At 34.8% G+C, this 24,041-nt stretch overlaps 1 protein-coding gene across 1 annotated transcript in view; it reads right to left on the reverse strand.

Annotated features, from left to right (window-relative positions):
• Nucleotides 1-24,041, reverse strand: part of CWC22 (CWC22 spliceosome associated protein homolog) — an 88,232-nt gene that overhangs the window by 2,631 nt on the left and 61,560 nt on the right. The window contains exons 15-19 of the mRNA XM_036746357.1: nt 6,179-6,256; nt 5,351-5,503; nt 3,541-3,668; nt 1,347-1,448; nt 1,020-1,225 (exon numbers count right to left, since the gene is read on the reverse strand). Of these exons, the coding sequence (XP_036602252.1) occupies nt 1,020-1,225; nt 1,347-1,448; nt 3,541-3,668; nt 5,351-5,503; nt 6,179-6,256 (667 nt within the window). The remainder of the gene's footprint in view (nt 1-1,019; nt 1,226-1,346; nt 1,449-3,540; nt 3,669-5,350; nt 5,504-6,178; nt 6,257-24,041) is intronic.

Below are 24,041 nucleotides of genomic sequence, written 5' to 3' on the forward strand. Positions count from 1 at the left end.
TCACTGTTGAAATCATATAATAAATCAAATTAATTTTGAATCAGCAAGCTTCCTTACTACAGAGGTTCATGCTGTGTTATCATCTGGTCCCAAAATAGACTCAATGAAAGAACAAGTTTTTTTTAGAGTCAGATTAGGTGAACATTAAATGACCAGTATTTATCACATGTCATGTCAAAAACAGGCTTTTCATCAGAAAATATAACATCTTTTCTCCAAAATATACTCCTGATTGTCATATGGTTTGCTCACATCTGAAAAAGAATACTACATCCCCAGAAACTGTTCGGGAGTAAGGCCATCTATCTGATTTGATGTTGCATGGCAAAATACTGCACTGACTCCTAGTCCACTGGACTAAAAGAACAGGATACAATCCATAAGTATGGCAACCTAAGAAGCCATTAAGAAAGCAAACAGAACTGATACAAGGTGAAAACAACAACAGGGCTCCTGGAAGAACTAAAGCTAGAATGCTTCATACAATGCAAACCCAAGAACCTTTTAACAGCTTTCCCTATATCAAAAGGGACAATTATGAAGAGTGTGTGTGTATCATTGGATCATAAATGCCATGGCATTTCAGAATCTCAAGGAAACTTTTTTCAACAAAATATAATCACAGACTAGCCTAGCTTCAGAATTGATAGTATTCTGTCCCTCAGGAAATAATTTTGTAATTATTTTGTATTCAATTTTCAATTTACTTGTTGTGTCCCCCTCAAGAGAATGTAAGCTCCCTGAGGGCTAAGACAATTTCATTTTTGTTCCTGTATCTCCAGCACCTGCTACAGTAGGGTGGTCTGGAACTGAATAAGTGCTTAACAAAAGTTGACTGAATGAATGATTTATTCTCTTAAAAAAAAATTAAGATCAGTAAACTGCAGCATTACAAATGTTACATAGGGAATACTGAACTAAAATACTGAACTCCGAAATAACCCTACTTCACACAAAACATCATGTGTACACACGGGATAGAAGAGGCAAAGCCAACTTCATATATTTGTTTTTAATACCTGAGTCGGAGCTATGGCCACTTGTGGATGAGGAGTCACTGCCACTGGATGAGTCTGAGCTGCTATCGCTGCTGTCAGAATCAGAGTCTGAGGAGTCAGAGTCTGAAGAGGAAGAGGAGGAAGAGGAGGAATCTGATGACTCGACATCCTGTTTCTTTGCTATGACGATCTTGGGTGCATTTTTTAGATGTTCTCGTAATTCGTCCCTACCCAACAAGAAAATTTCATTTAGGTTTTTTTTTTTTTCAAAAACAAGTATTGGTGAATTTTAACTTTAAAGAATATATGATTAAAATTAACAGAATTTCAGAAAGAGAAATATCTTACGTTAATCCTCCAAGACCTATGGAAGTGAAGAAGTTGATGGCAAACCGAGTGTTTCTTGGATTATCTCGGGGTAGTAATCCTTCAAAGAATGGCTGCAATGTTCTAATAAAGATAAGAATCAGAACAGAAATTTAATATAGCATATAACTTGAATATTTAAATACAAAATTCTTATAGAAATCATCTGAAAATGTATTGAACATTTAAACTAGTAGTACATATAGCACAAACAAATAAGTAATTTCCTCAGCAGTATATCAGACTAGGTTTGCATGAAACCAACAATAGCAAGTCATCACATCATGGACTTGATTGTGAGATAGTGTGGTACACTAAAAAGATAATTCAACTTTCTCTTGTGGAGTCACAAGGTAATTTCAGCTAAACCACTTACTACCTATGAGACCCTGAACAAGTCATGTAAAGCTCTACGAGCCTTTGTTTCTTCTCCTGCAAAATGGGGTAAGCATTTAACACAACTTACAATCACAGGGCTGCTGTGAGGAACAAATCATGGATGTGAAGTTGTTTTGTAACCATAAAAAGCATTTGCTTTCTGAGAAAATATGTCAAAATAACAAACCATTTATAAATAGTAAGTCATAAAAATAAACATGTTTATCTCAAATTTTAGCTATGACCTCAGTTTTAAACAGAGCTATAAATGTCATAAACTTACAAAATGGCAAAATACGAAAAGTTAATTACTTAAAATTTAAAATATTGATATGTCTCTTATTAAAATCCAACATAACTACAGTCTTGTACTATAATTGCTCCAATCTTCAAACTTTGTAGAAATGTTCATCAGTTGCTGTTCAGTGACCAAAAGGTTTGTATTTGTTATTCTAGTCTGAAGATCATCCTAAGAATGAAGTTTTCATGCATACATAACAGTTTTGATGTTACTCCACAAGAAAAAGTCTAGTGGAGATAGATTAAGTGACCAAGGTGGCTAGGCAAGATGAATTCCTCCAATGATCTGCCAGTCCTGAGAAAAATTCCTCCAGAAACTGTTACACAATTACATAATGACAGGGTGCACGCTTGTTAAAATTAAAAACTTATAATTTAAAATTTACCAAGCTAAACAAGTTTAAGGGAAATTTAAATATTTAAAATTTCAAATAATTTTTTTAAAGTTTGTAGCAGTTATACTTCTAAAGTTATTAAAGCTTAAAGCTGCACTAAGATTTTTGGGATATGTTGGATAAATTAAAGTTTATAATAATAATGTAACAGTGATAGAATGTGGTATAACAAGGTTTTAAATCTTCCTATTAGTAATTGACTAATAATAAACAATTATAAAAAAACCCAGTGAACTAAAGAGTATATTATGAAACAATTCTTAACTACTAACTGACAAAAAAACTATTGAAATCTTAGAGGAGACACATTGTATCAGTACAACACAAATGTAATTTTAAAGTGGTATATTATGAATGTTTGTACATGTGGACTTAAAACTATTAAATAACTTGTATTAATATTTAATGAAGCCCACAAGCAAAAGTAGTATTATGGGGTATGGATATAAAGTTCTTCATCTACCAAAATATCATTTAATTAATTAATTTCCATCAAATTCTTACAAGGGAAGTTTTAATATTTTTAATTATCAAAGTCCATAAACTCAACAGAGAAATGACATTACCTTAATCATCTTTTACAAAAAAAGTTACAGGTCAAAACCTGTCACAACTAAAATATTATATAGATTTCAAAGGCCCAGCTAGTGAATCACTTATTTAGACTTATTTAATGTAATGAAATTTCAGTATAATAAGAAAAATATGGACAAGCTCTTGAAACTATGATGGGTGTGTTAAACTCCATGTGTACACAGAAACCAGGAATATAAGAGAAAGAGCAAAAACACTGAGGCCAAAATGTAAATAAATAATATGTAAAAAGTTCAACTTAAAGAAGTAGAGTGAACACATGTGTGCAATATGAATTTAGCATTCTTTCTTCCAATTTTGTTGACTTTGAATCGCATCATTAATATAGGGTCATCTATTCTAAGCCATGGCTTTTAGGATTTCAAAGACTTATCTAAGTGAAGTTGCTATTCATGTTTCTACAACTGGGCTTTATTGTGGGTAGGAGACAGCAGGAAGAGAGGCAGATGTACAAATAGTATGATCCCAATAGTGATAAATAAGAATTAATAATAAAACTATCCTCTTACTCATCCTTCAGTCTTGCATTAAGTTTAGGAAGTCCCATGTATTCACAAAGTTCTTGAAAAAATATTTTGACAAAAATTCTACTGGAAGATGTAGTAGTTTCTTCACTCAATGTTATACATTCAAGAACCTGGAAATGAGAAAAAAGCAGAGAATTTTACTTTAGTTTTCAAAGGATGGAAACAAAGGAAACATCAGATTCAAGTCTGACTAGATGGTCTAGAGATTGCTTCCGTTTCTGATATTCTATAATCTATGCTTACAAGTGATATTAAAAATCATAGCAAATATTTACCTTACATCAGAAAATCTTTGATTTGAACTCCCTGACTTTTATACACATGACCATTTGGCAAAGTTTAAAAGAATATTTCTCTGTACTAGTTTTCAAAACACAAAGGAGATCTTATGATCGGCTCTTTTTCTTCCTTGAAGAAGATGCCTAGAAATACTATGGGGGACTCAAGACATCTGGGCCTTGCTCTGCTAACTGAAATGATGTACGACCAAAATCAATGAATGAAATGAAACCACTTGGTTTCACATCTTCAGGCCTCCATTTTCTTATTTGTCAACTGAAGGGGTCAGGCCAATGGCCTCAAAAATTGCTGGTAGTACTAACATTCTCTAATTTTTAACATGCTTGTATATCAAGACATTCTGGTTCTTCCATTACATAATGATAAAGCAAGAATTATTAGTTCCTATAAACTCTGGAGTTTTACAAAAATAGTATCAATATATATGTATGTGTGTAGCATAGGACTAATACAGTATACAGGACTAATCAGAACTCTTGTGCAACATGTGGCAAATATTCAAATAGTAAGATTATAAAATCATTAAAAGTGAGGATAGGGTGAACAAGAAGCTATTAAGACTCCCAGCGCTGGGAACCATCTCTTGCCCCATGCAGGAATAAAGTTTTACAAGAAATTAAAACAAAGGCCGTTTCCAATATATAAGTAGCCGGTATTCAAAAACTAGTTTAGGTGTTATCCTATAGAAACTACGTCCTAAATGAGTGTTATGAGCCCAAGCTCAGCTCACAAAAGTCTATTTAACTCCATGTTTGAGAACACCTACTATTTGTAACATTGTTTCTATGAAAAAATGGAGTTCCAACTCAAGACAGGAACCTATTTCTTCCTATTACACTGATCTCAGACATGGCAGTAGCAGAAAAAAAGAGCAGCCAAGTAATTCATTCAGCTTTTTCCATCATCTTAAAAGATGACACTTTAAGTGATCTGCTTCCCAGGTGATCTGCACTGAGAAATATAAGACTGTTACTGCTCTGCTGAGTTGGAAGTTCAATATGCCAGGGATTGCCAACTTTACACAATTTAAAAAAAAAAATTTTTTTTTTACAATAAATAGGCCATTAGGCTGTAAAGTCCAAAAAATGTCAAGATATTTCAGGAAGTTTTTTATAAATTTACAGATTACAATCTGTTGATAAGTTACTTAGAGATCTATGTAGAACATTTTTATACTTTTGTGATCTGTGTAATGGAGAGGAGATAATCTCCTAAAGACATCCTTAAAGCCACTGTCAGATAGAGTATCTGTCAGATAAAGACCCCTGGAATGATGCAGAAGGTATGGTACTTATGTTAACCACTCAATTTTTTTAGAACTTTCCTTGTGGGAAAGATGCTTACAGGTAGAACTCTCAATAACACTAAGGCACACATTTCATTGGAAAGTTTACTTCCTCAAAAGTAAAACTGTGGCTAGATTTTTTTTAAATCTTATTTAAGAATAATAAAGAATTTGGGAGAAAGCTGGAATGCAGGTCTTACTACTCACACTCCATGGTAGCGAATCAGTATATAAGAGATGTGCAAACATCTTGGCAACATTTCGCAATTTGTTTGTTTCCAAGCGATGTATGGTATCATATTGTTCCTTGAAAATACCTTCAAAGGATTCCATGTATTCCTTTTTCAGCATGCAGAAACGCTGAAGAATAAAAATGAGTAGAATAAGTACTGAGTACAACTCCCCCAACCTAACAAATTAAAATGTACAAACATTTCCTACATCAAGGATGCATGTACACATATGGTGATATGTAATATTTGATAGGTAAATAACAATGAAATCTTCCTGAACTGCAACAAGTTGTTTTACAAAAGAAGTAAAAATGCGTGACCCTTACTGACCCAGAGTTTACATATATGCTAAAATAAAGTTTTATCTGCAAAATGTTTTAGATGCAGGTGATGTACAGAGAAGCAATACTGGAACAGGAGTTGAGCTTAGAAGATGAGTACAAGTTTTAGTATTAAGATCTCATGGCTGTTTGAGTATGCTGCCTGACATGAGTAACAGAGGGAAAATAAAACAAAACCTATACTTAATTTGCCAGGAAGAAGTAGAAATTTCCAGAAGCTTTGGAAGGATGGCTCACTGCACTGCAATGTCAGGGTGTTCCAAGCAATAGGGTGATGCACAGTGTGCAGTTAGGTGTGGGACTGGAAAAGTCTTACAAGAGATAGTGAAATTTATACTAGCTTTAAACTTTTTTTTTCCATTAAAACAAAGTAGTTGGTTAATCCATAATATTCATCATAAAAAACAACAAACTAGCTGTATCCTAACATTATCACTCAAAATCTGAAATGTGAAACTCACCCCTGCCAATAAGCCAAAAAATTTCTCATACGTCCTCTGTTGGGCACAGCAGTCAAGTATCATGTTGCACAGTTCTTTCTATTCAGGAAGAAAAAAATTAATGCAATTGTTATTCTCAAGAAAAGCTTGCATCCACACAGAATATAAATCTATCCAAATACTAGACACTGACTTAACTTTCAACAGTGTTGACGACAAACTGAAAATATCAAAGGAACTACAATAAACCCAGTTTTTTAAAAAATCAGAGGATGAATTTTCACAAAGAAAAACTTTTGGTTTTTTTTTTTTTTTGGTAGGATTTTCCTCAACAAACCTCTATTAGGCATTGGGCTAGGCCCTGGAAATACATAGACAAAAACTGAAAATCCTTTTCCTCAAGTTTACATTCTACTGGCATGGGAGAGGACATTGCGGGGAGAGGAGTGGAGGGAAGGAAGATGGGTCTAGAAAATTAAATACAAAATATATAAAGTAATTTCTAAGGGAATGATACTATGAAATGGGGAGGGGATTAGAATGAGTTTCTTTCTGTATGAAGTGACACCTTAAACCAAGCCTAGAGAAAGTCATGGATTCCATGAGAAGGCATGTAAGGAGTGCATCCCAGAATTTTACATTTAGAGAACAGCAAAAAGGTCAGTTTGGCTGGAATGTAAAGTGCATGAAGGAGAGTAATATGCAATAACTCTGAGCAAAGCAGCATGGAGCCAAATTATGAAGTATGACGTGAAAGAAAATGAGTACTATACATGTGAAGTCCAGGGGCAGCTAGGTGGTACAGTACGTAGAGCACTGGCCCTGGAGTCAGGAGGACCTGAGTTCAAATCTGGCCTCAGACACTAAACACACTTACTAGCTGTGCGACCTTGGGCAAGTCACTTAACCCCAATTGCCCTGTCTCCCCTCCTCCAAACAATAAAAAATAAAAAAATACATGTGAAGTCCAAAAGGCAGCTGATTATGTAGGACTGGAGTCTGAGAAACTGGAGCTAGATATATAGAGCTAAGAGTTGGCAAAGAGATGATGGTTAATCCCACTGGAGCTGATGAAACCAACTGCTAAGGCAGAGGATGTATAGAAAGGAGAAGAAGGCCAGAACCCCTGGGGTATACCATGTAGAGAGGGAGGGATATGGAAGAAGACCCAGCCAAGGATACTGAGAAGCAGCAAGTAAACAGAGGGGAGCAGAGTCAGGAGATAGCATTGCTGCAAAAACCCAGGGAGGACAATGCCTAGCAGGATAGAGTGGTTTCCAGAAGAGCAATGAGAAAAAGCCATCTGATTAGACAATTCCAACTTTGGAGAGAGCAGTTTTAGTTGAGGGATGAGGTTAGAAGACAGATTACAAGGGGTGGAGAAGTTAGGTGGGAGGTGAGAAGAAGGATGTAAGGAATGTAAATAGCTTCTTCTAGGCCAGAGATTATTGACCTGTGAATCATAAACTTAAAAAAAAATGGTTTTTTTGGTAACTGCATTTCAATATAGTTTGCTTTCTTGGTAACCTTATGTATTTCATCTTGTGCATTTAAGTACTATTTTGAGAAAGGGTCATTAGGTTTCACCAGAATGCCAGAAGTCCATGATACACATAGTTAAGAATATCTTTTCTAGGTATTGGTTGTGAAAGGAAGCAGGGATATAGGATCGCAGAGGTGGGATGGGAGATATCTAGGCATATCTGTAAGTAGTAGGAGACATGACAATTGGAGTTTGCGAAGAGAAGAGCTATATTTTCCTCCAAGACAGAGTAAAGAAAAGAGTGAGGAATGAGGTAGCAACAATGTGAAATACAGACTAGGGAAAAGTCAGTGCTTGAAATAGACAGCCTCAAATTTTTTCAATGGTATGAGTTGAAGTTCCCTTGTACATGCAAAACAATTCAAAATACATTCTATTTATTACATTAAGAGATACAAGGCACAACTACAGATTTACTATAACAGGATTACCTCTTTAATTTTAATTAACTACTAGGAGAATGTTAAGTAAAATGCAGAAAACATTTAAAAATGGATAATCCTGCAATTAACTAGTTGATAACAGATTCAATTAAATCCAACCCTCTCTCCAATGTTGGTCACTGTCTGATGGTTCCTTCTTAGTCTTCTTTGACAGATCATCATCTATGTACCAGTCCCTAAGGGCAGGAAACTGTTCTCTCCAAAGGTATCAATGATCTCTGAATTGCCAAATCTAATGACCTTTTTTTCAATTCTCATCCTTCTTGACCTCTCTGAAGCCTTTCACACTGTTGATCACCCTCCTCTCCACCATACTCTTTTCTCTAGATTTTTGTGACACTGACCACTCTCTCAAATTGTTAACTGCTGTTAATTGTGGAGGTCCTTCACAGCTCTGTCCTGATCTCTCTTCTTCGCTTGATGATCTCATTAGCTCCTACGGTTCAATTAATCATCTCTATGCTGATGATTCTGAAATCATTTTACCCAGCCCCAACTTTTCTGCTAACCTTTAGCCTCCCATCTATAACTGCATATTGGATATCTGGAAAATGAATGCTCTGTTGACATGCTGAACTCAAAATATCCAAAAATAAACTTAGTATCTTTCCCCCAAAATCCTTTCTTCTTCCTAACTTCTTTCTTACTGTCAAGGGCACCATCCTCCCAGTCATCCAGGCTGATACACCTGATACCACCCTTGACTCTTCACTCTTACTCCTGCCTATTCAATATGCCAAGTCCTATAGATTTTGCCTCCAAAACAACTCTTACTTACTCTTGTAGCTCCGCTGACACTGACACTATGCTGGTGCAAGCTTTTATCACCTCAGGCCTAGATTACTGTAGTAGCATTTGGCTGGTCTTCCTGAATCAAGTCTGACTCCAGTCTGTCTTTCATGCAGCTGTCAAAGTAATCTTCCTAAAGCACAGGTCCGACTATGTCATATCCCTACTCAATAAGCTGCAATGGCTCCTACTATCTCCAGGATTAAACATAAAATGTGCTGCACCCCGCCCCACCACCTCCTTGGCTTTTAGAACCCTTCACACCTGTGCTATCTTTGTAGGCCAATTTCACAGTATTCCTTGTCTTTATGTTTCAGTCAGATCAACTAATCTTTAAATGGTATTCCACTATCTGTCTCTGTCTTTAAATAAGCTGTCCTTCAAAATAGTATTCTTTCTTTTCATATACTATGCCTCTTGAAATCCAAAGCTCCCTTAAAGACTGAGGTCAAGTACATAAGGCTTTTTCTGATCCCAAATTTTCTCATCCCATCCTTCTGAAATTACTTTTTATATATTTTGTATTTATTCATCTGGGTATATATTTATGTATTCTATCGCTCCAGAAGAATGTCAAGTTCTTGTTTCTTTCTTGTCTCTGTACCTTCAGTAACTAGGATAGCACACTACCCAAAGTAGGTGCTTTCTAAATGCTCATCCAATGATTGATTTTGGAGTTGTAAATGATATTGCCCATACAATGAAGAACTTTGGGGCCTTTTCAAAAAATTAAATCAAAAATTATTTCCAATTAGCAAAAAAAAAAAAAAACAAAAAAAATTTTTTTCTCTCAGCTCCCAAATTAGGGAAAAAGAAGAAAAGTAAAAACTGTAAAAATGTTGACAGTAAAGCAGAACAAATTCCTGCACTGGCATCATTTAAAAAGCACATGTCTCAATCTGCATCCTGGGCCCATCAACTCAGCAGGTAGGCAACATGCTTCATGATTTGCCCTCTGGAATTCTGCTTCTTCACTGTAATGATCAGTTAAGCCTTTCTAAGTTCCTCATTTTTGCAATGTTCTTACTGTATAAATTGTTTTCCTGGTTCTACTCATTCCTCCTTTGTATCAGTTCATACAAGTTTTCCTAGGTTTCTCTGAATGTGTCCTCTATTATATTACTTTCTTATACCACAATTTATTCAGCCATTCCCCAATTGATAGGCATTCTCTTAGTTCTCAGTTGTTTACCACTGTATCTCCCAACAGTTTTCTCTAGCATTTACTGTTTTTGACATTCTTCCCCAACTGGTTCAATATGAATTGGTTCGAAGTTTTAACTTTTAATTTCTTTTATTAGTGATTTGGAGCAATCTGTCATGGCTCTTGAGCTGGAAATATTTATTGTTTTGAAAACTGGTTAGCATTCTTAGTTAAATACAGAGCAATGGCTCTTGTTCTGATATATTTCTATCAATCCCCTATTTATCTTGGACTTTTGCAAAACCAAGATACTTGATGGGAAGATTTTTTTGTTGCTTGACAATTTCTTTTTTTCTTATTCTATGTGCTCTAACGTATTCATGTAAATGTTTTTTTAATTCTCTATTTTGGCTTCTGTGATTTTCTTTGTCTTTTGTTTGAATACCATAGGTTTAAAAAAAAAGACCCCAGAAACTATCTATCAATAGCCAGTTGAAAAGATTCTTATAATCACTAATAGATAAATGCAAATTAAAGCAATTCTGAAGTTCCACCTCACATGCCATTAGATTGACAAAACTGACAACAAGTTAATTGACAAATATTGAAGGGGATAAAGGAAAACAAGCACACCTATACACTGGTAGCAGAACTATGAATTGGTCCAGTCATTCTGGAAAGCAATTTGGAACCATGCCCAAAGTGGCTAAAACCTTTTGACCCAGAAACACAACTAAAAAGGATCATATGTATAGATACAGCAGCTCTTTTTCTGATGGCAAACAACTGGCAACTAATGGGAAGTAAAGGAGGTCAAAGACAGGAAGAAAGATCTCATATGTGCCAAAACCTCACAGCGCTATTGTTTATTGCAAAAAAACTAGAAACGAAGTAAAGGCTCAAGTATTGGGGAATGGCTGACAAATGGATATAATGGGTCACTGTAAGAAATCATACCTTTGAGGAATTCAAGGAAACAGGAAGCAAAGGATCAATGACCACTTAATGGGTGTGCTGTGGTAGGGATTCTTTTTTCAGGCAAGGGTTGGATTCCATGGCTGCTAAAGTTCCTTCCAACTCTGAGATTCTGTGATGACTTGTATGATCTGACATATACTGAAGTAAGCAGAACAAAGAGAACAACATGCTTACCCTGGACTGAACAGAACAATGTACTGTTCAAGCCATTTAAAAAAAGGAGGGAAAAAGTAACAACCTTTCAGTTTCCCCTACTATAAAATCAGAGACTGAAGATGTTCTCTAGTAAGGTCCTAGTTCTAAGTCCTAAGAATCATAGAGCCATCCATCTTGGGTCTGTGTGGTCATTTTGTGAAGATTATTTGTGAGTTAATGTTTGATTTATCATCAAATATTTGAATAAATGAATTTCCCCATTTTTGGTGAACAGCAATTTGCATAGTTTTTCTCTTGGCTATTTTTTTCCAAAAGCAATCTACATATATTTTAATTTTGTGTGCTTAATAAATTGTCTATTGTTTCACAAAAGACAGAAAGTTACAATCTGAATGAATGATATAGTGATACATCCAAGATTACTAAAAGAATGAGATATTAGAATGAAATGAAAGATTTCAATAACTTGGACTGATCTTCTCTAAAGAATTTATGGAAACAGATGGTTAAGAACAGCACAACATGAGGAAGCACTGAGGGGTTGTAAATCTGCAGTAGAGAAGAGTACCCATGCTAATGAAAGCACAGATCCACCAAAGTACTAGGTTCTCAATATTCACCCTTGATTTCAGGGAAATATATATATGAGTGTATAATTTTCTGGGTACAGTCTGCCATGGTCCACTATAGGTCAAACTATTTAAACTATGTAGGACCATTAGAATGTTTAAGTGGAACAGGTTTTTTTTTGGGGGGGGCAGGGGAAGGAGGGTGGCAGGGGAGGAAGGATTCAAAAAAGCTTAATATATAGCTACTAACTTGCATACATTCACAACATAATTATAAATCAGGGGACTGATTTTACATACAGTACTTGAAACTCTTGCCTCACAAAAAAGAACATGTTTTGGTTAAAAATGGGTTTAACATGTTAGCATTTGTTAAAAACAAATCTTTGAAAAACAGCAGAAAGCTTCTGATCACAAAGTACATTAAATTTAAAATTTGTAAATGTATGCAAAAATATACTAAAAGTACTCCAATCTAATGTTAAATCAGAAAAGTATCAAAACTTAAAGTCGCAGTTTTTCTGAGCACTGTCATATTACATTAAGTTGATGTATTAAAATGCATACTAACTTTTTATGCCTCTTTCTTAAAGAGTAATGCTGTAGTTAATTAGGTTTTAAACAATGAAATTGGTTAAAATGCTGATACCACTGCTAACAAAATCAGCAGTACTTGTAGGAAAACAAATTACTTTCTCCCCTCCACCTCCCCCCAGTTTAAATGCAATTACAGCACTGCTATCCCCTGTGGTTTGCAATAATTAAATATTTTAACATTTTAATTAAATATTACAATGATTTTTAGGAGAGTATCTCAAAGAACCATATGCATGAAAAAAGATTTACCTAGAAAGACATCCTTGCAAATGTTATCAAGAGGTTGAGGCGAGTTCTAGAATAACTATCCTCTGGATTAAAATTAAAGTTTACAATGCTTTAATTATATTTTTTGAGTGATGTGACAAGTTCACATAGTAATTTTGTCTTCAATTATAATTTTAAAGGTTAATTCACTAATATATTTGCTTCCAATGACAATACCTCTAGTAAAAATCAAGGGAAAAATATGGACCTTTAAATTCCACTATGTAGCCACTAGCTTCAGCAGGAGACAAAAAATACTTTATTTGAATATCTTTATCTTTCAAAAGCAATATTCTTTGCTCAGAATTATGTGATATATTTTTTTCATGTACTTGATCATTTTAACTATCCAAAAACAAAGAAGGAAGCAAAAGAGTCATTCTGTACATAATTCTAATGTGCATGATCATGTGTTTTTTTTAACTCATGCCATACCTAACAACTTGGAAGAAAAGATGGTAGGGACCACTAAATCCAAGTACCTTACTAACAATGAGTGGTGGCTTTGCCTGATATCTAGGGAGGAAACAATAGAACTCTAAAAGAGATGTTGTAGGTTCCTTTCAAAATGGATCACATTCCCCTACAAATCTTACAAGACCCTGAGAGCAACACTCTATGATGTTGAGTCAACAAGAAAAGTTTAAATTCTATTTAAGAAGGCAGATACATTGTGGTTTGGAAGTACACACACACACACACACACACACACACACACACACAATTTGAAGGGGTTTTTTTTTTTCACTAAGGATTATTAAAACTTAAATATTTTTGCTTAAATGATCTAGAAATTCCACTTATGGAATATATTCTCTGGTAATGCTGGATAAATGAATGCTTCCTTCATATATATATATATATATATACACACACTCTAAATTTTAAAACAAAAAATCCATATCAATACATAGTCAAAAATAATTTGAAGTCATCTCCACAGGCAAGGAAAAACAGAAGGTTTGAGACTATCTGGGTAAATGCTTCATATGCCAACTTTTTGGGGTGAGGAAGACATTTTGCTAAGTTACTTGAGTTTAAAACAACATCAAAATAAAGATTTAGAATTGTTCAATCTGAGATGAAGGGTTTTAGACACCCCACTCTTCAAGAACAGGGCCCTTTACCCAAAGAAAAACACACACAAATGCCAGGACCAAACATGAGCAAGAGAAATGTTCCATCTCTGGTCATGTTCCCTTCTCCCTCAAGTAGCAGAAAGATCAGCACACACCAGGCTACTTCTCAGATGGGGGAACTTGGCCATCCTTGTTTTTGATAACATGCTACATTTTTATCTACCAAGAAACAGTTCACTGTCTTGCAGGCCATGGAATAGTTGTTATACTTTTCTATTCTTTGTCAAGAAGTTTACATACATTGATGACATCATTATAGTAATTTCATTTTTCAAAAGGCAGAAGAAATAAAGGAAATTGCTATTTTGGAATTGACTATCCCCAACAAGAAAGAAGTTGTTGGATAAGCATAAATAGGAAGAAAACTTGAGAGACATTGACAGCATTATCTTAGAGTGGGCTTAGCGCACTCTTGGCTCTGGTATTTACTACTTGTGTGATAACCTCTCTGAATTTCAGTTTCCTCATATGTAAAATAAGAGGATTGGATTAGGTAGTTTCTAAGGTGTCTTTCAGTTCCAAATTCTATGAACCTATGGTCCTAAGAAAGTAATTCTGATGCCATAACCACAAATGATTTATGTGAGAAAGGAAAAGGGGAAGAAAAAGACTGATGTGGCTAGACCAGGAGCTTTCTTCTTATAAGCTCCAATTTTTAAAAGGACATATTCACTGTTCCACAATAATGCATGGTCAAAAGATGGTTTTCAAAAATTATCAACAACCATCTGAAAGACTGCACTAAGTCACTATTAATAAGAGAAAGGTAAATAAATTAAAATAACTCTGGGGTTTCACCCCATCAAAATGGCAAAAAACAAAATGACAAGAAGCAGAAATACCTAAAGCTGGAGAGGCAGAGGAAAAGAAGGATGCTAATCCACTGTTGGGCGAAGTGGAAGGTGGTATAATTATTCTGTTTGGAACTAGGCAACAAAAAGTCACTAAACCAGCCTTACTCTGGGTTGGGCCCAGAGATTTCACTGTTGAGTACAGATCCCAACAAGGGAAAGACAAGAAGAAAGGTCCTAGATATATTAAGATATTGGTACCTGTATTTTTGTGGTAGTAAAAACGTAAAACAAAGTGGGCACCTACTGTACAATGGTTAAAGATATTGTAGTATATGAAAGTAACAATATTATTGCATTTTAAGGAATAGTCAATTTGTGGAATTGAGAGAAACATGAGAACTTTCATGAATGAGGAATGACATGCAGAATCAAGTAAATAATATACACAATGACAATAATAATATAAACAAACACTAAAATGAACCTGAATTCTATATAACTGTAATGATCAACTCTGAATCTGGAGAAGTGATAAGGAAATGTAATTCCCTCAATTCCTTTGGAGAGATGGAAAACTATGAATGAAGAAGACTGCATACACTGTCAGATGTGGAAGCAAGCCCTATCAATTGTTTTTGCTGTATTTATATTTGTTACAAGAAAAGGGTCTTTGGGAGGGGGCTAGGAAGAGAAATTCAGAAATTACTGTCATGTAAAAACAGCAGGCAACAATAAAACATTTTAAAAATTAAATTAAAAAAAAAAACAAGGAACTATAAGAACCCAATTTGTCCTCATTTTGTAAAAATGAACAAATACAATTCAAAGATGGAAGTGGGAAGAGAAAAGAGAGGATGGATACAAAAGGGTGGCATAAATACTACAGTAAAATATTGCTGGGAAGCCTCAGGAGTAGTATAAGTTACTATGTATGATTTTTTTGTTTGATTAATTCTAAATTGGAATTTGATTATTATTCTTGACCTAGTGGCATTTGAAAATCTTCACTCAATCCACATATTTTTTTTCCTTTGGAAAAAAAAAAAGAACATCCTGGCTAAAGTACTATAGATTTCATTCCTCTGTACATCTGTCAGAATGCTTTCCAAATCATCCTTTATTAAACTCAATATTAGCAACTGAAATCGCCCAGCAAAAGAAAATAAAAAGCAATAAGAAGCAAAAAATAAAAAGAGAACATCTTTCTTATGAAGGTAGTAAATATCAAAGCAATTTTTTTGAAATACTTGTGACAATAGTGTCTTTCACATAGTAGAAACCCACTACACACACGAGAATAACTGAACTTCCTTTTAAATGTTTTAATTTATTTAATTTTCCAAGGGTAGTTGAGTAAGGAATATAAGACCAATCCTGTGAACATCAGTTAAATGCATAGTTATACATACCATTTTGGTTCACAGTCAATAGCAAACAAAGAACTTATTTAGAGCACTGTTCTACAGATAAATGAGTTCACTTGATTCTCAGGTAGTTCTGTATCATCATAAGTGATGATACATATACTAACAAACAGTATATAACCTTGCCTTATATGATTTTGAATAGTACAAATTCATATGGCACAAAGAGTACTGAATTTAGAGTGAGATAACCTGGAATCAAATCCTGCCTTGTTCACCTACAACTGAAGTGAACTTGGGCAAATCAGTTAAGTTCTAAGGGCCTCATTTTCCTCGCCTGCAAAATAAGGGAGTTGGGCTAATTCATCTCTAGGGACCATTCCAGCTATTAATCTATGATTCTATGAACCTATGAATTTAGGGTTCAAATTCAGATTTGAGAGAGGCAAATATAATTTTTTCTATTTTACACTATAAATAAGTGACCTATAATTCACAGAATTATCTACATCAAATGTTACATAATAAAAGTTACATTGATGAAACATGTTTAAGTCAAGGGTATTTTAAAATAGCATTAAGAATTAGTTTCTCAAAAATCACTACTTTTTGCATGTATATCATATGTAGACTAGATACTCATTATTGAGACGGAGTAAATTCTGAGAAGAGTTCAGGTAGGAAAGATGCCCTGTGCATGATGAGATCTTCAAGGTGCTCCTGCTTGTGCATGACACTGTGCTGAATGCATTAAGTTTCAGAAAAATGAAGAAACTAGAAAATGAAGACTTAGAAAAGCTCTATATAATCACTCATAGGAACTTTGCCTATTTACAGAGAAAAGACCAAGGAGGTGAAAAATGTCTACTGCCAGATTTCAACATACATCCCCAATGAACACCCTGGAGTATCTATATCTGGGATAGAGAGTAAGATGAACAGTAAGCTGGGCCCTGAATTGAAGAGGAGGAGAGTAGGCTAGGTTGCTCTTAGGAAAATGCAAAGCTCCTTTAGAGATCCCAAACTTCCCATGAAATCAAGCCTGTCTTCTATTACTAACGTTCTATCTGTATTACCATATGCCAGTGAGAGATGGAGTATAATTGTCTTGGAAGAATTACAAGTGAGTATCACAGAAAGGACAAGAGAGAGGTAAATGGAGGGTGAAAGCAAGCTGTAAGATAATCAATGAGGAACTTCAAAGAGAAACAATAGTAAAAGATATCATCAAAGAAATGTATGAAAGGAAGAGAAGACAGGCTGCTCACATCACAAGAAAGGAGAGTGACAAGTAGTGGGCCAGGTAACACTGATACCACTGCAATATCTAGAGGAATCAAATAAGGCCTCCAGAATGTTGGGTGAAGCCCCAATGGCAAACTCATGGGAGAGCATGAAAATAATTCACAGGGGAAGAAGAGGCATGAAATTGATGAGATCACATCCATTTCAGTATTTGTCTATCATGTGTGGGAAGGGTTATTTTTTCCTACAATTACACTTGAAAAAATTTAAACATATCATAGGAATACAAAGAAAAATAGGGAGGTGGTGTAGCACTGCAATAATGAACTTGTTAGTGACTCAAAGAAATCACCACTTTTCTCTACCTCCATTTTTGTATATAGGAGGTAATGATAATTTTTATTATTTACCTCACTCATAAAGATATGGGAAATTATTTAGAGTTAGAAAGGATGCCAAAGGCCATCAATCCAGCTGTACCAAAACAAGAATACCTTCCACCACACACCAATATCCAACCAGCTTTTACTTAAACACTTCCAGTGAAAAAGTCTGTTACTTCTTATAGCAGATGATTCAATTTTCGAAAAGCTTATTGCCTTGATGCAAGCCTAAATTTCTACCTTTGCAACTTTCCCACACCATCTTAAACTATGAGGAAATGTCAATTGTCATGAATTATTTTAGAAGAGAAATCCAACAAAAGTAGTCAGTATTTCTACGAAATCCTATTTTCATTTTGAATTATTCAAAATGAGATGCAAATATATACTACACACTTTAGCTTACTGCACTGAAATATGTCTTGCAGAAAAAATAAAACCACAATATTCATTTTCTAACTCAGGCCATTAAATATTTAATATTAAATATCATGATATTTATGTTTTCAGTAGCTAGCAACAGATTTAATGTCTCCGTAAACAGGTATTGTATACCTTCTTCACAGATCATCATTAAATAATCCTTTTTTTCCTAAGATTTTATGTTTTCCTAAGAAGTCCACTTGGTAGTGGAATAACAAAACAGCTATTACCAAGGATAATACAGTTTTGGCTAAGAAAAAAATGATTTTACAAGCAAAATAACAAAACACCTTTCAAATTTGCTAAATTACATCAAAATTTTGGTTTATGTTAAAAGAATACAAGACTCAAAATTCAGCTTCTAGTTGTCTGTACTTTGCATATTCATTGTTATCCAGTTTGACTTCACTCAACTGAAACTGTTCTATCCAAGTTACCAAAGATGTTTTTTGAAACAAGTGTGTTACACTTTTATCTGCCTTGCCTAGCTAACACAATGCTAAACACCGTCACATTGTAACCAACTAAACCAAAATAATCAATGTCTATTAAGTACTTCTGCGTCTTCCATGACATACAGATCCTAACTGTTGTCCATGTCCTCCTATAAATTCCTTTTTTCTTAATTTAAATTTATTTAACATATTTAGTTTTCAGCATTGATTTTCACAACAGTTTGAATTACAAATTTTCTCCCCATTTCTACCCTCCCCCCCACTCCAAGATGGTGCATATTCTGGTTGCCCTGTTTCCCAGTCAGCCCTCCCCTCTATCACCCCACTCCCCTCCCATCCCCTTTTCCCTTCCTTTCTTGTAGAGCAACATAAATTTCTACGCCCCATTGCCTGTGTATCTTATTTTCTAGTTGCATGCAAAAACTTTTTGTTTTTGAACATTTGTTTTTAAAACTTTGAGTTCCAAATTCTCTCCCCTCTTTCCCTTCCCACCCACCCTCCCCCTCCTATAAATTCTTAACAAAGATTATTAAGAAAGTTACTTCCTTCCTTTTACAAAAACTATTTAGCATTTTATTTTCCCCAAATATATGCAAAAACAAATTTTAACATTCGTTTGTAAAACTTTTGAGTTTCAAATTCCCTCCCTTCCCCCTCACACCCCCACTGAGAAGGCAAACAATTCTATACAGGTTATATATGTATAGTCATGCAAAACATTTTCATAATAGCAATGTTGCAAAAGAAAACATAAAAAAAAATTAGAAAAACTTAGTAAAAAAAATGTATCCTTTAAACTGCATTCACATGCCATCAGTTCTTTCTCTGGGGATGGACAGCATTTTTCATTCTAAGTCCTTCAGAGCTCTCTTGGATCACTGTATTGCTGAGAATAGCTGTCATTCACAGTTGATCATCTTACAATATTGCTGTTACTTTGTACACAGTACATTTCACTTTGTATCAGCTCACGTAAGTCCAGGTTTTTCTGAGAGAATCCTTTTCATCATTTCTTAGAGCACAACAATATTCCATCACAATCACATACCACAATTTGTTCAGCCATTCCCCAATTGATGGGCATCCCCTCAATTTCCAATTCTTTGCCACCAGAAAAGACTGCTATAAATATTTTTGTTCATATAGGTCTTTTTCCTTTTTTTGTTTTTTATCTCTTGTTGGATACGGATCTAGTAGTGATATTGCTAGGTCAAAAGGTATGCAGGATTTTATAGCCCTATAGCCCTTTGGGCACAGTTCCAAACTGCTCTACGGAATGACTGAATCAGTTTACAACTCCATCAACAATGCATGAATCTCTTCCCCTCCAACATTTGTCATTTTCCTTTTCTGTCCTATTAGCCAATCAAAGAGGTACGAGGTAATACCTCAGAATTGTTTTAATATGCATTTCTCCAACATATTTGAGGTAGAGCATTTTTTCATATGGCTATAAATAGATTTGATTACTTCATCTGAAAACTGTTCATATCTTTTGATCATTTATCAATTGGGGAATGGCTCTTATTTTTATAAATGCCTCAGTTCTCTGAATGTTTGAGTAATTAGGATTTTATCAGAAATAAGGACTTTATTACTTGCTTTGATTTTTTTAAGTTATTATTATTAACTGTATTTCCCTCCATCCTACCCCACCCCATTTATCGTATTCTCTCTCTTCTTTCACTGTCCCTCCTCCAAAGTGTTTCGTTTCTAACCCCTCCCCCAATCTGCTCTCCCTTCTATCAATCCCTTCTCTTATTCCCCTCCTCTCCTACTTTCCTGAAGTTTAAGGTAGATTTCTATACCCAATTAAGTGTGTATGTTATTACCAATTTGAGCTAATTCTGATAAGAGTAAGGTTCACTCATTCCGCCTTACACCCCGCACTTGCCATCTACTCTACATGCTTTTTTTTGCCTCTTTTACGTGAGATAATTTACCACATTCTACCTCTCCCTATCTCTTTCTCCCAGTACATTCCTCTCTCACCCCTTAATTTTATTTTTTTAGCTATCATCCCTTCACATTCAACTCATACCTGTGCCCTCTGTTAATATATACTCCTTCTAACTGCCCTAAAAATGAGAAAGTTCTTATGAGTTACAAGTATCATATTTCCATGACAGTTTAACCTTAAGTCCCTTATGATCTCTCTTTCCTATTTACCTTTTTTAATTCTTTTGAATCTTCTATTTGAAAGTCAAATTTTCTATTCAGCTCTGCTGTTTTCATCAGGAATGCTCAAAAGTCCTCTATTTCATTGCATGTCTATTTTTTCCCCTGAAGGATTATACTCAGAGTAAGTGATTCTTAGTTGTAATTCTAGCTCCTCTGCCCTCCTGAATATTATATTCCAAGCCCTCCAATCCTTTATGCAGAAGCTGCTAAATCTTGTTTTATCCTGTCTGTGGCTCCATGATACTTGAATTATTTCTTTCTGGCTGCTTGCAATATTTTCTCTTTGAACTGGGAGCTTGGGAATTTGGCTAAAATATTCCTGGAACTTTTCATTTTGGGATCGCTTTCAGGAGGTGATTGGTAGATCATTTCAATTTCTATTTAACCATTGGTTCTAGAATATCAGGGCAGTTTTCCTTGAAAGATGATGTGTAGGCTCTTTTTTTTTTTTTTGGATCATGGCTTTCAGGTTGTCCAATGATTTTTAAAAGATCTCTCTGGGATCTATTTTCCAGGTCAGTTGTTTTTTTCAATGAGATATTTCACATTGTCTTCTATTTTTTCATTCTTTTGGTTTTATTGTTTGTTTATTTCTCACAAAGTCATTAGCTTCTAATTGATCAATTCTAATTTTTAAGGAATTATTTTCTTCAGTGAGCTTTTATACCACTTTTCCATTTGGCCAGTTCTACTTTTTAAGGAGTTTTTTTTTTTTCCTTCAGTGAAATTTTCATGCCTCTTTTTCCATTTGGTCAATTCTGCTTTTCAAGGCATTCTTCTCTTCATTGGCTTTCTGTACCTCTTTTACCATTTGGCCTAGTCAGTTTTTTAAGGTGCTTTTTTCTTCAGTACTTTTTTTTTGTGTGTCTCTTTTACCAAGCGGTTGATTTTTTTTTTTATTTTCTTGCATCACTCACTTCACTTCCCATTTGTTCTCCACCACTCTTAATTGATTTCCAACATCCTTTTTGAGCTCTTCTGTGATCTGAGACCAATTCATATTTTTCTTGGAGGCTATGGATGTAGGAGCTTTGACTTTGCTATTTTTTTCTGAGTGTATGTTTTGATCTTCCTTGTCTAACAGCTCCTGATGCACTATAGCTGCTTTGGCTTACTCACTTGCTTGACTGAACAAGGGTCCACCGTTGAGCACTTTCTTTGAGAATCTCAGTCTCTTGAAATTGCAGATATTAATGCAGCATCTAGCTTGTCTGTCCACTTATCCCTTGCTCTTGTTAGCCATAAGCAACCATCCACCTTCTCTGGTTATACGTGTTTCTAATAGCATCCTTTCTTCTACTTCTGCCATAAAATCCTTGATTGGCCATGTAATACACCTACTCACACCTCTCCATTGTTTTTTAGGTGACCAGTAATTTTAATACTGTGGAAACACAGTGAACTCATGAAGCACAATATGAAATGGCTTGAGAAGAATGTTGTTTAAAAAATGGCTTTTGTTTTAGACAGAAATTGAGGTCATTAAAAATACACAATTTTCCAAATGCAATCCACTCCCCTAATTCTCTTCCTATTAAATTCTGGGCTTGTTTCATTTTTTATCTGCAGTGTTTTTTAAATATAATGTAAGCTGAGCACTAGGTGCCTCTTTATCCACTATGTTTCTCTTGTTTGGATAATTAGGCCAAACTCTTTTGAGGGGCCTAATCTGAATCTCATTTAGAAGGCTTTGAAACATTACAGGACTTGATGCAATCAGTGTAACATGATATGTAAGCATGAACATTTGAAGGGCCTCACTTATCTACATGGACTCTCTCTTCAATTTGGATTCTGCCCTGAACATCCATTGTGATGGTAACAAACACCTTTGGGGAATACAGCTTTCACTGTTAAAAGCTTTTCTTTGTATTAGTGATAAGAAGACCATGAAACAAAATTATTGGTTTCATTTTTCAAGGAATCTAATGTAATTATGCTATATTCATGGAGATATCCTATCTAAGGGGAACATTTAAAGTAACATTTTGCTCTACTAAATCAAATGTTTAAATAGTCACTAAACAATAACCACACTGGGAATCTTGTATTTTCTACATCAGTCAGTCGTGTAATTTGTAAAGATGTGACCACTATAAAATACTGTTTGGGAAAGCTTGCACGTTCCCTTTTTTATTCTTTCATCAATGATACCCTCAGTACAAGTGTAGATTATTCTCTTAAAGATTTTGTAGAGATGAGAGGGATTTATAGGCCAGTAATTATTGATATTTTCATGGCTATTTTTTTGGGTTATAATCGAGTCCCTGATTATTTCCAAGCATCTGGTACTCTCCTGGCTTTCAGATGGCCCAAGAGTCTATGCTTCAACTTCATCAAAACTGTAGAATTCAAGTATTTTTTTCTCCCATCTTTGTTTTCTTTAGAGTCATTTTTCCTTCATATACAACACTGAAGATTGTGATACTAGTGTGCCAAGAGGCGGCTTCAGTGTTATTACTATTTGTAAAAATGTTGATAGATCTTTTTCCATTTTTCATCTGTTTGTTGACCTCTCTCCGGTTCATCTTTAAAGGTCCTCTGAATGACTGTGCTTATTTGAGGCTCTGGCCAACTGTTTGTAAACATATCTTTCCCCTTTTCTACTGCTTGTGATTGCTCATAACCTTTCACTAACTTGAGCTGCCTTTGCTACCATTTCTTTCTACAAGGCAAGAATATTTCTTGTTTCATGGCTAAGGAGATTTTTAGGAATTTTTTTTTTGTCTCCTTGCTGTAGTGATTTAAATAGACTAAATTTCAATTCTTCATCAACACTTTGTTTAAATAGGAAAAAGGAGCCGTCTCAATTATATACAATGCTTTCTCATTTTAATTCATTCTTCTGATCTAATATTTATTTTGATCTTTAATATAATAGGTTGATATTCTGATTATTCACACAACTTATTTAGAAATGACTCCCACATTGATAACTGCTTTTTTTCCTGTTAGAATCAGTTACATTTTTGCTAGTAACTTGGTACTTGTCACATCCAGTGCCGCCCAACTTCCTTGGTAAATAAAGAATTCATGAAATGCAGATATGAGGTTCCCTTATAGCTTATAAGCCTTTGGACTTTCTCATTTCTTGCTCCTGAACCACATTTTACAAAATATTTTTTTGCTATCCTCCCTCATGTCTTTCTAGCAAAGTCATCAAGAGCTAAAATAGACGTTGATTTAGTTTGTAGGTTCTTCCCAAGCTCTTTGTTGACTACCTCTACCTTTTCCTCATCTGCAACAGATGTTTGCAACAACTAAAAACCCCTGCAATTATCTTCATGGCGATCTTTTGCAAAATAGCACAGCACTATGAGATGAACAAGTGTCCCATGAAATGATGTTTTTTTTCTCTGTTTTTATATGAAACCAACTCCCAATGGTTTTACTCATCTTTCCAAGGAGAACCTA

This window comes from Trichosurus vulpecula, chromosome 2 (assembly GCF_011100635.1).
Source record: "Trichosurus vulpecula isolate mTriVul1 chromosome 2, mTriVul1.pri, whole genome shotgun sequence".
NCBI lineage: Eukaryota > Metazoa > Chordata > Mammalia > Diprotodontia > Phalangeridae > Trichosurus > Trichosurus vulpecula.